This window comes from Vanessa atalanta, chromosome 18 (genome assembly GCF_905147765.1).
Source record: "Vanessa atalanta chromosome 18, ilVanAtal1.2, whole genome shotgun sequence".
Taxonomy (NCBI): Eukaryota; Metazoa; Arthropoda; class Insecta; order Lepidoptera; family Nymphalidae; genus Vanessa; species Vanessa atalanta.
Window position 1 is genome coordinate 794,191 of NC_061888.1, and position 17,127 is coordinate 811,317.

Genomic DNA, 17,127 nt, shown 5'->3' on the forward strand with positions numbered 1-17,127 from the left:
GTTAAGTGTCAATAGTGCCTTGTAGGTACCTAGTTTAATATATAGGTAGGTACATAAGTATGACAGAGCATGTTTCTCAAAAAAATGCTTTAAGGAAAATGTCGAAATTAATTATACTTAGGTATTACGATTTTTTATTGATTATGATACACTATAGCTGTTTAGGTACCTTAGTCTCAGGAATTTAAGGGAATACAGAATATTAATGATTCGCTGTAATTTCGTTTAAATGTGATATTTACACGTACGTAGGTAGGTAGTTAGGTATATATTTGTATAGTTTTATTTATATTTATTTACCTAACAAAATCAGTATGTAAATAAAACAATTTTACTTTGACTGTTATGTACTAAGTACTACTGCAATGTAGATATGTATTACGGATTACAGTGCAATAAATAAATACCTTCGAGATAATCTGATGATGAAGCCAGGAGGTGCATTATTTACTGGATAATATTAAGGAGCTCAGTATTCAATTATTAATGTTAATGTAAATTATTTAATACATAAAATAATCGGTATCATATGTCGTTTTAATTTACTTTTTTACTGATTTCTGTACGTGTCTAGTTAAACCAAATCAAATCAACATATGCTCTATTCGAGTAAACTTTTACAAGCACTTTCGAATCCTTATTTTACAAACTATATTAACTAAAGCTACTACCGGTTCGGAATGTAGATTCTACCGAGAAGAACCGGCAAGAAACCAAGTAGTTACTCTTTTTCAACAACATCAATACAATTATATATGTATGTTATATATCCTGGAAGTCAACAAGCATTAACTCCACGCTTTTTATCATTTATATAATCTTGTATCGAATAATATGCTCTCTTTACCAATGTATTTTTCACAAATGATTTGAATTTATGAAACGGCAAAGTTGACCGATATTTTCCTTATCCGAGTTTACTGTGGTCCATATTGTTAATCGAAACTCAGCTACTTATTTTTTAAATAATTCTTTAATGAATATAATTATCAATAATTAATAATCATTAATAATAATAATTCATAGTATAGAAGTTAATAAATTTCAACTCTTAGTAGTGTCATTTTCGAATTATTCTTATTTGTAATTTATAAATAACATTATAAGAGGTCAGTTATATGTGTTTTTATCTAATGTTTTGGTAATTGTCTTATCATAGAATTAGGTCAGAAAGATGTTCCTGAAAGTTAAATTTCAAAAAATAAACTTACATTATAATTAACGAATAATCTATTTCATTATTTATTTTATAACCTTAGATTAATTAATTGTTAATATCCGTGTTATTTCTATTAATCAATTTTATGTAAATAAAATATATATGTAAATAACTAATATTTAATTTTTACTTATTATAATGTAGGTTGTCGTATTAATAATGAATAATAGAATAATAACAACATCATTATGAAGTAGGTGTATGATTTCAGAATAGTACAAGTACAAAAATGTAGAGCCGGTAACATTTTTGTACTTCTGTTCTTCTATTCTGAAATCTAATTTAAAAAAAATAAGGCGCGCAGATATTTTTGTAATACGTTCGATATCCTAAAAAAATTAAACTGTAGTATTTTTCACTATTTTATTTAAATAATTAGATCCATAACAATATATCTGACATATTTTTTAAATAAATTATTTAAACAAACACATTGAAATAAAATATTTAACGGCCTCTTTGCATACCTATAGGTAGATACAAACGAATTATACCATGATAAGTTACTAATATTTTTATTAACTATAATTAGGCACATAGAATTAGGATTGAATAAAAGTCAACATATTATATGTAAATATAGTAGCACGATGATCTCTTACTGTTGGGACACTATTATTATTATTAAATACTTAACTCCGATTTGAATTAAATGTACATCCATTATTAATAAAAACAAAACTCTCATTCTGGTATTATAGTCTCTCAAGACTTTAATACCAGTATAATAGAGAGTCGTTCGCCCTTTACACCTTACTTGTTATTTTGGAAGTTGTTCTTTTTATATTGTATCAATTTCATTAAAATTATAATACTACGATGAATTTTTTTACTCACCATATTAAAGATTTTGTTTATTATAAAAACTATGTGAGTTGTAATAGAATATATAACTATGTAGGTACTAACATTGATAAGTAATGTATACAACAATATACTCGTGAATATTCGGTTATATATAATTATACATATAGTATATATTAATATAGAAAACCGCAATAGCTCAATAGTCACAGTTTCAATTCTCACCCCTTAGGCCATAGGTAGGGGCATACTTCCGCCTAACGCGTACTTTGTGTATCACAACAGAACATTAAATCAAAATTATTAATAAATAATAATAATAAAATGAACACAAGTCTAATTAAAATTTGAAGTTCTTTATTAAATATAACAATAGACGTAACTACTATCGTTTATAGCTAATATCTAAATTAATTAATTAATGTTAAAATTAAAATGTGAAAGTAATAATTAAATCAAAGTTACCTAATAATGTTTAAAATATTTTTATATATTTAATATAACATAAATAATGGTAACTAAATTTGAATTATTAATTAAATATACACAATCACCATGAAAACGTGATAGATAACATTATAAATATAAAGATTAAAAAACACTTTATTCCACTTAATCAGAAATATAAAAGATCGTACGCCAATGCTGCTTAGTGTTAGGGCTATTTATAAGTCCGTCCGGGTAGGTACCACCCACTCATCACATTACAGATATTTTATCACCAAACAGTAGCACTCATTATTGTTGTGTTTCGGCTTAAAGGGTGAGTGAGCCAGTGTAACTAACGGTACAAGGGACATAGCATCTTAGTTCCCAAGGTTGGTGGCGCAATGGCAATGTAAGATATAATTATTGGTATATGTAGATATATTACAGCTAATATATACCTACAAATATATATGTATATATGTAATACAGTATTGTATGTACTTAGATAGTTACTAAGTATGTTATTAAGATCAAGTCAAAGAGTTGGACACACAGACAAAATGTTTACTTGATGGTAGAGGTTGGTGCAACTCTTTTATCACCCACTGATTGTATATTCTACCACCAAGCAGTAATACTAGTGTAACTACCGAAACGTGTAAGGAATGTTTAGGGCGTTGAATTTTTTGGGCGTCGATGTCTATGGTCACCACTTACTATTATGTAGTCCATTTACCCCCTCTCCTACCAGCGCCATAAAATAACACAATTAAAGTAAGTAATTACTAAACTTATTTAGTCTGTATTTAACATATAAATAAACAATTTGATATCCATACATAGATTTAAGAACTGTTTCAATCATTATATTGTAAAATTATTTAATAGATTTTAATACTATATACTAAGTTTGTAATGTAGCAATAAATATTAATAATAGTACCTGAAATAAAATTACGTTTGAAATATTTTAATTTGTATTTATTTTTTAAAGCCTATCCAAGCTTTAAAAGTGAAGCATGTTCCTACCCAATTTGAACGCGCAATAATCGGTTAAAATGACGATTTACATCTACGTCTCAAAACTAATAATAGCTACTTAAAAAATTATAATATATTTAATGTACGATTTATTTATTAATTTTTAGTAGGACAACTAAACAAAATTACATTTCGAAATTATCTTGGCAAATGCTCTACTATTTACAAATAGACTCAACATGCACTATTTTTTATGTTTTAAAGGACCGTAAGTTTAGGGGGCCTTGGGCTATCACTACTTAGGGGCCCATCTAAGACATATTTGAACGTAGACTTGAATTAAATTAATTGAATAGGTTTGATTAATTGCAGGACGTTCGCATTATCGTCTATTTTTCACTTTGACTTGTCTTACTTGTCTTACCGGGAACCCACGGGGGACTGAAGCACAAAAATCCATATGGTACCTAGATCCGGCCCTGATCGTATCAATGCCCATAATTAACTACATACCATATTCCTGTTTACACCTCCTTTTAAGCTTATTACTTGTGTTAGGTGACAATAGCCTAAGCGTTGATCCTGCGACTTTTTACATCGCTAGGCCGCCCGTAAAGGACCTACTGACGTTTAAACTGATACTGACTATTACATTACATAATAAATATTAACGAATTAATACACAACAATTAGCTACATATATTATGATAGCATATTAAGTAAAACAAAAATGATTAAATATAACATTACTGTTGAGATTGTTTTTTTTTTTTTTTTACTTTAAACCTAGCTGATCTAAGACGTCAAATATTTTCTGCTTTAAAACTATTGATTACTAATTTATTGTTTTAGGAGATTTAAGTATTAACATCTGGCTCATCCTGAACCAAGTGTAGATCCAAGCTCAAGAGATATCTAAGTCTCATGGTTAGAAACGCATTAACAATGTTTATGTTTATTGGTACATCTAATTAGTAAGCTGTGAAAATAAAAATAAAAATTGTGGAGGTATAACTTAAATCATTTCTATCTAAACTTATTTCTCGGAGACACTACTTATATGATAAAATCGTAGCTAAGCTAGCCGCCGGCTGTTGGGTTGAGTTATGCACAGATAATTTTCTTTTCTAGCTTTTTTTTTTAGATTTTTTGTAACTATTGTCTATGATAGAGGTATTTTCTTCATTTATTTAGGTTATTATCTTCATTATATATTTGGTAACATACTTATATCAATCTATCAATGAGTAGGCACATAAGTACCTAAATAAATTAGGAGTAGGAAGGAATTAACAGCCGAAGGGTTATGTTCTCTCTACTCTCTAAGACAGATGATATCATTACCTAAACTTTGCATTGAATTCGACAACATTTATAGGTAATTAGTAGGTAATTATATTTAATTAAAATACAAAGTAACTTGAAATAGTAAAGTATATATTAATAAATGAATATATTCTTTGTTTGGAACTGTTTTGATTAGAATAAGTTTTACCAAAGGTTCATGGATATCATTGGTGATAAGGCTTTGTGCCAGTCAGTTTTGGTAGGTACCACCCACTCACATATTCTACTGTTAGATGAAAAAACTCAATAGTTGTGGTCCGGTTTGAAGGTTGAGTGAGCTAGTGTAACTACAGGCACAAAACATTTCAGTTCCCAAGGTTGGTGGAGCATTGATTTCGAATGGAAAAGAATTAAAAAAACATACGAATGACGACAAAGGAAGATACTTATAACTTAATACAACTTTTTTTTTAAATAAGACCAAATTTATAATCGTAGCAAAGGACAATTGGGCAACGGTCCATGAAAAATTCGAGATTATGATCGTGACTCTTTATTGAAAAACTTGAAATAGCAATAATTACAAGAGACTGTGCAAACTTATTTTATAATTTGCCGACTTGTAACTTATAATATGTAAATCTATAGACTATGAGATATATATATAACTGCTTAAGCAGTCAAAGTTTGTACACGGGATCCTCACAAAAGAAAGTAGCACTTAGTACGTACGTAGAACCAAGTAAGTATATTATTCGATGTCTTTGGGAAATTAAAAACCTAAGCGGACCTTTTTACGCCTTTTATTAAGTCCTAATTATAGTGCCGATGTTTTTAATCCATCCACACTTCGTTTAAATTCTTTTTAGGTAACGTTTCAACTTTCACAACAAGATTTATACAGTTAGCATGAATAGCGCAATGGTTGAAAGGTTGTCTAGCTATGTCAAACGTTGTGGAATCGATCCTAGCCCCTTGGGCTGATGTCGTCCCTTATAATGGGATATTGCTATAGACAGACCTTAGGCTACAATATATTCTCCTAAATTATAAACAGAAATGATATTTTATGTAGTTATAGGTAAATAAATTTCAGTACTGACCATTGAACTTGGCACCCATTTAGATCCCACTTCTTTTGTCGTTAAAGTCAACAACCAAGACCTATATCATAATATTGAACTTTGCTCTCATTTCACATTTATGTTTTGATGGGATTAACATTTACAATACCTAATTTAATGTTCTTGAAAAATATATATATATGGAGGCACTTAGGAAATATTAATATTAGGCTAAAGAAATATTTAGGTATAGTCTATTGCAACCGAAACAGTACAAAATACAAAAAAAAACAACATTTGACATCTAATTCACGCGATATCATTAATCGAGAGCTTCGAGTATCTATGATATTTATTACAGATTTGTATAAAAAAGCCGTTTCAAATGTCGCCTTAGTTGTTATTGGAACTTTGGAGGTAAAATTATAGTGTATTTATATAGTTAATTGGGATAGTGTTATATTATAAATAAAGATATATTAATGAGGAACTGTTAGTAGTGTACAATATAGCTGAGCTATTAGCAAAAGGACATGGAATGCGAAAATCTAAGGTTTGTTCATATTTGTTCCTTAAAAACATTAAAGAAATCATATCGACAAATAAAAATTATAAGGAATTTAGAAATGAAAATGTTTGTTGTATTATACATATATAGATGTTTGGACATAAATATTTTTTTACTTAGTTAAGTGAATATTAAAAGTTAAAATAAAAACAAAAACTATAAGAGTTTGATAGGTCTCAATAGTGCCATCTCTTGATGAGTGGAACAATATAAACTCAAACCAACGTAACCTATGGTTTTAACGACATCTATCATTGGAATAAGAAAACAATATTACATTTCAAGTATACAGTGTATACTATACACGTATTTTGTATGATATGAATGTTTTATTATATATAAAATGATTATTTTATTTCAATTTATGAATATATAATTAATAAAAAATATGTAATTAATTTAAAATAATAAAATATCACTTTTTGACATTTACTATAACTATTCATTGAGTATACCTGCTCGAAGCTGGCCACATTCTCGCTGTCTCCAATTCAGCAAGTATGTAAATGTCATTTTTATATCTAATTTACAAAATTTTTGCGTTAACGGCTGCGAACCATATATTTTTTATTGTTGTGCAAGTAAAAACAGTTAGCTATTATCATTTTCCTAATCGCGATGTATGTTTTGGGCGGTCATAACCTCGTCGTGCACATCACGTAACTTCTAAAGGCTCCGATGGTTAGGAAAACGATGGTACTGAGCACGGAGTGGGCGCAGGTGGAAGTGGTTGAGCTTATAAATGATGGCAATGGATTGGGTTTTAACTTAGTCGGCGGCAGGAGCACGGGCGTGGTGATTAAGTATGTGCTTCCCGGTGGAATAGCTGATAAAGACGGGCGACTGCAAAGCGGAGATCACGTACTGCAGGTTGGATCAGTGAACTTACGAGGATTCACCTCAGAACAAGTTGCCGCTGTCCTGCGACAGGCGGGCCCAACTGTTCGCCTACTAGTCGCAAGGCCGGCGGATCCTGCTGCTGCACTACGTGCCCCCCTTCCAGGGACAGCTCTGGTACCTACGAAGCTGCTCGCTGACCCTGAACTTCTCGATCGTCATTTAATAGAAACGGGTTACGGCGCTGTGTATGACTTATCGCAATGTTACACTGACTATATAAATGGCCAAAATGGCGATGTTGAGAACTTGGTAGCGGCTGTCAGCGTGTTAGGCGAAAATCCACAGCAGATCACAGTTAACCCAATCATAGCTGACAACATTTCGCCAACTATAACAATAACAGTACCTGTAGAAATACCAACTTTACCCGAGGTGGACATTGTGCATGTGGATTTAAACAAGAATGTGTATGGTTTAGGTATAACTGTGGCTGGATATGTATGTGAGAAAGAAGAATTATCAGGAATATTTGTGAAAAGTATAATAGAAGGCAGTAGTGCTGAACAAAGTGGTAAAATCAGGCTTAACGATAGAATAATTGAAGTTGATGGTGTATCCTTGGCTGATAAAAGTAATCCTCAGGCTGTGGAGATACTAAGAAACACTGGTATATCAGTGCATTTAGTTTTAGAAAGATACTTGAGGGGTCCAAAGTTTGAACATCTTCAGTTAGCCATATTCAATGAGGAGAGACCAACGTCACCCTCACCATCAGCCACCACCCTCACATGGTTTCCAGTGCCTTCACAAGCTGACAACAGTACAATTGAAATTGAACCAGAGCCTGTATCAAACACTACTATTGATTCAAGTGTTTTAGAAGTTGGAGATGATAATGAACATGAAGAAAATGAACCAACCCAAGAAGAATTAGATAGAAGAATTGATGCAATACTGGCAGTAGATGAAGAAGTGATTAAAAAGAAATGGGAAGAAGAAATTGGACCAGAAAAAGAAATATTAGTGGCAGAAGTACACAAGCTTTCAGGTTTAGGAATAAGTCTAGAGGGGACAGTGGATGTAGAAGGAGGTCAGGAAGTGAGACCCCATCACTATATAAGATCTGTTCTTCCTGAAGGGCCAGTTGGACAGCAAGGAATGCTTACGGCTGGGGATGAGCTACTCGAAGTTAATGAATACAGGTTGCATGGCTTGACACACACAGAAGTTGTAAATATTCTTAAACAGCTACCCAATCGTGTGCGTCTTGTTTGTGCACGAAGCAACACTGAAAGCGGGCCCAGGCCTGTTATTAATTTAGCACAGGACCGAGAAGGCTTTGAAGCAAGGAAAATTATATCTGGAAGCCTAAACAATTTAACTACTCTTGTAAAAGCTCAATCAGATACATCCATAAACACATCCAGTACTGCAACATTGACTAATCACTCCAGTCAGTCGAAAAAATCCAAGTCCTTAGAATGTGTGTCTGGCTTAGCCATGTGGCAAAGTAGAGAGGATATTGTAGAATTAATTAAAGGCGATCAAGGACTTGGTTTCTCAATTCTAGATTATCAAGATCCAGTGGATCCTAATGGCACCGTAATTGTAGTCAGAAGCTTGGTACCCGGTGGTGTAGCAGAGAAGAATGGTCAAATTTCACCTGGAGATAGAGTGATGTCAGTAAATGGAGGTAGTATAAAAAATGCAACGCTTGACCAAGCAGTGCAGGCCTTGAAAGGAGCTCCTAGGGGAATTGTTCGTGTCGGTATAGCAAGACCCCTACCATCGAATGACAATTCAAAATCAAAAAGCACTACAACACTGAACACAAAAGCGAGCTAATCTTAACTCCATGACTTAACTCACTGTGTTACGACTAGTCAACGTTAAAACCATATCTATTTTACGCTTAGTTAAGCATGATTTACACTTAGCGTTTAAAACGCAGAATATAAAATGGTAGATACAGATTAAGCCTAAATTTTACACTACAAATGTTAGGTTTTTAGAATGGCAATCGCACCATAGATCATATAGATAAGTTTCATGTGGCATTTAAATGTCCTCAGCTCATGAAAACTGGGCTCATGATCAGCAATACAATAATACCTTACGCTTTACTAGATAATTGTACATTTTTAAGTCACATGCCCTTTTGTATTGCACAGATTTTATTACATGTATATATTTGTATAACATTAACACCGAATAAAACAACTATTTATATACCCGTTGCTTTAAACATATATCAAAGTAAGAAATAGTTACATTTAAATTTATTTCTATTGGACTTATACAAAGTAAAAACACAATGTATAGTTGAAATATCATTTTCGGTTTTTGTATATTATTGTGTTTAAAACATAACAAAACATAACCAAATGAAATAGTGGATGAATATCAGGCATTTTGTTTTTTTATAGGTTCTATTTAGGATTGAAAGTACTATACATTTATCAGAATGAGGATTTTATAGATTTATAAAAATATCACATAACACCATTTTTGGATCATCCCATAGAGTTAGGTAGAAATATAGAATAACACGAATATTGTAGATGTTAAACTAAGGGAGCAATTAAATAAAATATCTTCTATTATATGTAAATAAATAAATTAGAATCTCATAAACATATAGACATACTAAAGTATATTTATAAGATGTTTTACACAATAGTTAAATGTTTTCTTGCTTCCCTTGAAAGTAACTTTTTTTGTTTTTAAGTGGGATATGTTTTAATGTGTGTATTTATTATCTATATAATATATTAATTTATTGAAAATAAGATTATACAGTATTAAATACTTTGTACCTTTTCTCAACATTATAATGAATTGGAGTTCAAAATATTAAAAAGGAAAAAGGGTTCCTAGTCGTCGTTGTACCCTCAAAAAATTAAGTGCACTATAAATTTAAGATGCACATGTGATATTTTTATTTACATATTAATATTTACAAATAATTTCTGTGTTTACATAATTAATTAATCATTTTGTATGTTCAATGTGTTTTATTAAAGATTAGTCTACAAAATAGTGATGTGCCGAACGAATACGAATAAACGGCCGAATATTCGATACAAAAATTTACAATCCTCTTAAGATGTAAGTGTAGCCATCTTAGATATATATTGTGGTACGTGTAATATTTTTTTTATTATAAACGATTAAATTGTCACACGTGTCTCAAGTATATACATATGTTTATCACACAATAAGTAAGACATACCTAGCTAAATACCGTCAAGTTAATCAATAGCGTATAAAATATCGTAACATTTGGCAAAATACATTTGGTGCATCACTAGTGCTAACTACTAACAAAACAGTCAATTTTATATTTATATTAATAGAATTAACATAGTACATAGATTCATTTTACGTAGATCTAAAGCTACGTCTCCACTAAACTAAAAGTGGCAATTTATGCTGTCGTCACGCAGAATCTTTCTATTGTCAACAAAAAACTTTTTATCCTTCCGAAAGTCACCAACATTGTTGCTCCTTCGTTGTTGTCTTTTTGTTAAATCACAAACATAAATTGCCAACTATTTTAGTGAAGTCGCAACGTATCTGATTATATTGTTAAGACATTTCATGTTGGCGTTTAATTTTAGAATAAAGATTAAAAATATTTTTTGTTTTTTCAGCATGTATGTTAAAAGTGTTTTTTATAGAAAACGTTAAACGTAACAAATGTTTCTTCCCTTGTCCGGTGGTCTTATGTATTATTAATGATATAATATATGCCTTTATTATCCATCAAGTGTAGTATCTGTCTAGAATTTATAGTGATCTAAAACAATACCTAGAATTCGAGTGTCGTCAACAATGGTGTACTAAAAAATGATTGTAGTTTTTTATGCTGTTTAAATTATAAAAGGAATTTTATTTTTAATATCTTTATTATTTCTTGTGAACAGTCAGATTTGTATTACTTTTTTTGCCTGATGTTAAACTACGAATCACCATTAAAGTTTATGATATTGTGTTATGGGATCGACAAATGTTTAAATGATTTTTTTAAGGTTTTATATTATTGCCATGTCAAAATAATATTACGAGAGATTTTATAACTAAGTTTAAGAAAAAAGAAAGATATTATTTTAAAAATTTTATAAAATGTTTTAATAAATTAATATAAAATAATTCATAAGTTCACATTTCATCTGACTGTTCACGATGTAATATATTTTTTAGACAATTGATTTGTACCGTATGAGGTTAAAAGGGCTAACAGTGCGATTCTGTAAGAATTCATTTCGTATCTCAATCGTGAAATGTTGACAAATGACGGTGACATGCCATCTTAATGCGTGATCCTATAAATTTTATAATTCTCAATGTCGCATATCACTTTGATATTTCACGCTCGTGTTCCGAGTTCGAGTTTCTTCTTACAGAATAGCTTTTTAATTCCTACACCATAAAACACCTAATTGAATATTTTTAAAATGGATTGTATCAACAAAAACCCAGCCGATACAACTAGGACTCTGATCTGGCAAATTGCAGCGCAGAGTATTTTGTTTAATTAAAAGTCCGAAATAAATTAATAAAAAATTGAGCATCCAAAACATGTTCTGCGCTTCGCTAGATATTCTCAGGCCCGTCGATACCAACTTGTCTCTGGATTAAATTATAATATTATTACATAAAGTCAGAAATATACGATAATACGTGTAATTTTTACGATCATTGATTGCCTTTTCTAGTTCCTACTATGCATCGTGGTTGTGGATCGATTCTTGCCACTTTTTTACTTTTAATAATATTTACAAGATTTACGTTAAAATCTATTATTTATTAAGTATACTGTGTACCTGCCAGATCTTTGTCGGTTTGACTCGTAAATGTTATACCGTACTCTGTTCTCGTATATTTCTGATTATCTTTTTAATTATTAATAATTTATCGTATTATGTGCGCGCTGTACGTGTGACGACACGGCGTTTAGGCATTCACTAACATGAAATAAACATAAGAAATGTCTTAGTAAATATTTTTTTTTATTTTTATAACCTTACATTCCCAATAATTTTTTTAATTGTTTACTAACAATTAATAGCGATAAAAAATGTATCGTTGGCGTTGAAGTTATAAGGCTGAAGGAACCAATGCCTTGGATTCAAAAGGATGGGCTTAGTTATTGAGTTTTTATGTTGAAAAATTCTCGAAATTCTGGAATTAAAAAGTTGACAAATGCTCTCCCCGAAGAATAATTCTTGTAAAATTCTTTATGTCATTGATACGAAAAAGACATGCTTATTATATTAATCGAAATGGAAACTATTTAATGGGCCACCTTATGGTAAGCGGAGTAGATATTATCATTGTAAGAAATATTTGGTAATCCTCACACTGTCCATATGCCGATAGGCGCTAAGCACTATATTACGTCCTTTGTAGTCCTTTACATGAAAAACGATAAAATCGAAACAATTACGCACGATTGAGCTGCCAGTGATGAATGTTAGGTAAATTTGCAAAATAGTTACATTCTTAAAGTAAGACGGACAGTACAGTAAGTTGTCTGAAGGGATATATCCTATACTATATATATACTGGGCCACTGCGTCTTTACATATTTAATGAATATTATATTTGTTGTGTATTTACGTGTTATTTTCACCAGCAATGTGGGTGCCCAACTTACCTGTCACAATCTTCACCGGTCTGGCGGCGGGAGCGGGCGCGTTGTGCATTTTTAAGTAAGTTAAGATACTCGTCATAACAAATAGAATAAAAGTAAGCTATTAAATACGCATATTATTACGTAACGTATTTGTAAGCATAATGTCGCTCCAAATATCATCTACATCAATACGCAAAACAACATCTGTATCTATTTGTAAGCAAACTGATTTCTGCTTGCAAAGTTTTTGTTCTAATCGCAAAGGATACAAGTCATAAATCATTTATAAATATTTTATCGGACATATTATTTTCTTTAATAATGGCAATGTTCTAATACATCACAAAAAAGAAATAGGAACATCTGCTTAGACATTATCTTCTAAGTACTTAATATATATAAAAACTAAATAGTTGGTTTCCGATTTATTTTCCAAGGTTTACGAGAAAAAATTAAACCGTCTTTAATAATTGTTTTAATTATCTTCTGTAATATTTTAGGGACGTATATGGCGGAGTACCTTTCGACAAAACTGTAATGGCAGAAGGGAAAACGGTGATCGTTACAGGAGCTACCAGCGGCATTGGCAAAGAAGCTACTTGGGAGTTCGCCAAACGTGGGGCTAAGGTACCGTTAAATTAATCAACTGTTTAATCATCACCTTTGAGTTCTCAGACCTTATTATTTACTGATAATTACTACAAACTACTCTACAAAGCTAATCTCATCTAATCTAATCAAGTATAATAAAAGACAATGAGGTTTAGACATAGACAATTTTACTATTTTTTATTTAACTAACTTGAAAAAGTCCGTTTTATGGATAGATAACTTTTTAAAGAATAATTTATTAGTGTAAAAATCTTTTGCAGACCAATCACGACGTAGAAATAACTATTATTTTTTCATTGTGAAATTCTACATACTTAGTCGCACAGCTTGTAATCTCTTATTTATTAAGAGGATGCTTAATAAAACCAGGTTTGCTGTTCTTGTAAATCCTTTGTCTAGTATTATATAGAAATATATTCACTAAACGTTTTACTCTGTGAAGACAATTTATACTAGTTTTTTTTGTTGTTCCTGTAAGGTGTTCATGGCGTGTCGCGACATGACGAAGTGCGAAGAGGTTCGTCGTGAAATCGTGCTGGAGACTAACAACAAGTTCGTGTACTGTCGACCCTGCGACCTCGCCAGTACCGAATCCATTAGGAATTTTGTAGATAGGTCTTTATTTTTATTACATTTATTACGTATGTTTCGATACAATTATCTTTTTTTTAAAACTTGAACATGAAGCGGCTTGATAATTCTGTATTTACCAAATCTCTTTTTTTAATAATTGTAATATTTTGAAAACTAGAATATTAGCGCATTAGCGGGATGTTTTACTGTATATAAGGAATACTGAAAAAGGAATTTCGATCATTTTAAACTAATGTCGTCCTTTTTTTGATTTGATTGAAACGTGATTTTTTTTCTCGTGTTTGGCTGTGAAGGAAAAAATCTTGTGAAACCTGCATGTGTCTATTTTTTATAAATAGCTACTGTAATAATTTAACATTAAAAAGTTACTGAATGGAAAATACAAACTTAAATTAAAAAGTAATAATTTTTGTTGTCAGGTTTAAAAAAGAAGAACCGCACGTCCACGTGCTGGTGAACAACGCGGGAGTCATGCAGACGCCCAAGGGCGTCACGCGCGACGGCTTCGAGACGCAGCTCGGCACGAACCACTTCGGACACTTCCTGCTGACGGAGTTGCTGCTAGACACATTAAAAGTAAATACTTTACGTGCAGACTAAATAAACGAGCTTACATTTACGAATTCCATGCGATTTGCTATGCCAGTTTTTCGGAAATCTATAATTACTTAATATCATAGATCATTCAAGCTCTCGGCCGCGCTCTCGATATTGTTTATTTGGCTTTTGTCATCTTGTGGTTGAAATAGACTATATACTGGATTCGCCGAAAAAATAATTTAATTATAATTTATGGCATTTACTAAAATGATTTGGTGTTTATTAGCGTTTGGAGAATTGAATGAATTTAAAAATTCACAGATTTCATATTTATCTTACTGCCCCTACGATTTATGATAACGATAGCCGGGAGCGCAAATGAGCTGATATTAAGTGGTCACCACAGCTCATAGACGTTGACGCTGTAGTAAATATTAGCCATTCACGCCAAGGGAACTTAGAAGTTATGTCCCTTGGCCTTGTAGTTACACTGCCTTACTCAAATACTAACTATCTATAGCTGTGTGGCGGTAGAATATCTAATGAGTGGACGGTACCCAGAGAGGCATGCACAGAGCCCTAACACTAAGTAAAATGCGGTATGTTTTTGAATCGCCAATGCTTATATAAAAAAAGTTAATCTTATATTTCTAAATCATTAAACATAGTATTTCTTAACACAAAAACTATTTTTTTTAAACAGAAATCAACACCCAGTCGCGTAGTGGTGGTCACGTGCAGCGCACATACGAAAGGCAAAATATATACGGACGACCTCAACATGTCTACCAACTACGATCCCGTGGCTGCCTATAACCAGAGCAAGCTCGCCAACGTCCTGTTCGCGAGGGAACTGGGGAGACGAATGCTTGGTGAGGCATTCATTATTACTAATTCTGAGGCAACCTTAACCCTTATTAGAGTCACGGGGCTTAGTAGTATACCCCACCAAGTAGTTTTACAGGAAACCTTTGTGACTCCAAGAATACAATTACAGAAACCGGCGTAGCTGTCGCAGCGGTGGACCCTGGCTTCTCGGACACGAACCTCACGAGACACATGGCCATGATGAAGAGCATGACACGTTTCATCGTGTACCCGATATTCTGGCCTGTCATGAAGCTCGCCAGAACTGGCGCCCAGGTGATCGTACACGCGGCTCTGGATCCGAAACTTCAGAATAGCGCTGGGGATTACTTCGTGTAAGGATATATTTACTTATCTTAAATATTTATTTTAATGCCTCATTGTGCTTTTAGTGTTGACATGAAGTATCTGTCGGCGCGCTTTGGAAGGTAAGACCGACTCGTACGCCGTGACGGAAAACGGTAACAAAAACCCTCCTTCTTCGCCGTCTTCATCTTCTTCCCGGTTTAAATAATAATAGCCGAGATGGCCCAGTGGTTAGAACGCGTGCATCTTAAACAATGATTTCGGGTTCAAACCCAGGCAAGCACCACTGAATTTTCACGTTCTTAATTTGTGTTTATAATTCATCGCGTGCTTGGCGGTGAAGGAAAACATCGTAAGGAAACCTGCATGTGTCTAATTTCAACGAAATTCGACACATGCTCCGCATTGGAGCAGCGTGGTGAAATATGCTCCAAACCTTCTCCTCAGAGAGAGAGGAAGCCTTAGGCCAGCGGGGCGAAATTTACAGGTTGCTTATGTATGTATGTATGTTGTTATTTTATTATATTTTTTTATAAAATAATATTTTAATTTGAATAGGGACATGAAAAAAGCGATTCCATCTGAAACGGCACAGGATTACGAGCTCGGGCAGTGGTTGTGGAAGGTGAGCGAGAGGTGGACCAAAGTGGACCAGCACAAGGAGGCGCTCCGAATATCTCAAGCGGCTTAGAATTTAGAATTTTAATAATAAATAAAGCAGGTTTTCGACTACATAATACAGAATAGGATTGTTGAAATATTTAAAAAAAGTTACCGCTGTTTTAACAGAATGTTTGGAACATACAGGATATAATTATTTATATGTCAATATTGCTTAAGTCTAAACGAGATGATATACAGGAGCAATAACATAGAAATCTGGAGCAAAGTTTTATAAGGATTGTTTTATCATTAATAAATTTTATTTTATCTTAGTGACTTTCAATAGAGCCGAGATGGCCCAGTGGTTAGAACGCGTGCATCTTAACCGCTGATTTCGGGCTCAAACCCAGACAGGCACCACTGAATTGTCATGTGCTTAATTTGTGTTTATAATTCATCTCGTGCTCGGCGGTGAAGGAAAACATCGTGAGGAAACCTGCATGTGTCTAATTTCAACGAAATTCTGCCACATGTGTATTCCGTTCCGTATTCCGCCAACCCGAATTGGAGCAGCGTGGTGGAATATGCTCCAAACCTTCTCCTCAAAGGGAGAGGAGGCCTTTAGCCCAGTAGTGGGAAAATTTACAGGCTGCTAATGCTAAAAAAAATAAAAATACTTTCAATCGATATGAAAATTACAGTTGACATGCTAACTTTGTTAAAAGTGCTCGTCAGACACTTGAAATGTTCTCAACCACTGTCCTCAAATGTCACA

The 17,127-nt window shown here is 32.6% G+C and overlaps 2 protein-coding genes across 2 annotated transcripts; both read left to right on the plus strand.

Annotated features, from left to right (window-relative positions):
• Window positions 1-6,811: 6,811 nt before the first annotated feature.
• Window positions 6,812-16,731, plus strand: LOC125071081 (retinol dehydrogenase 12-like). Its single transcript, XM_047681170.1, has 8 exons — window positions 6,812-6,850; window positions 12,831-12,906; window positions 13,331-13,457; window positions 13,921-14,057; window positions 14,456-14,612; window positions 15,280-15,448; window positions 15,574-15,778; window positions 16,308-16,731. The coding sequence occupies exons 2-8, from the start codon at window positions 12,833-12,835 to the stop codon at window positions 16,438-16,440; spliced, it is 1,002 nt and encodes a 333-aa protein (XP_047537126.1). The 5' UTR covers window positions 6,812-6,850; window positions 12,831-12,832; the 3' UTR covers window positions 16,441-16,731.
• LOC125071080 (patj homolog) lies at window positions 6,828-12,185 on the plus strand. Its single transcript, XM_047681168.1, has one exon. It carries the CDS (start codon window positions 7,031-7,033, stop codon window positions 9,035-9,037), a length of 2,007 nt encoding a protein of 668 aa, XP_047537124.1. The 5' UTR covers window positions 6,828-7,030; the 3' UTR covers window positions 9,038-12,185.
• Window positions 16,732-17,127: the final 396 nt, after the last annotated feature.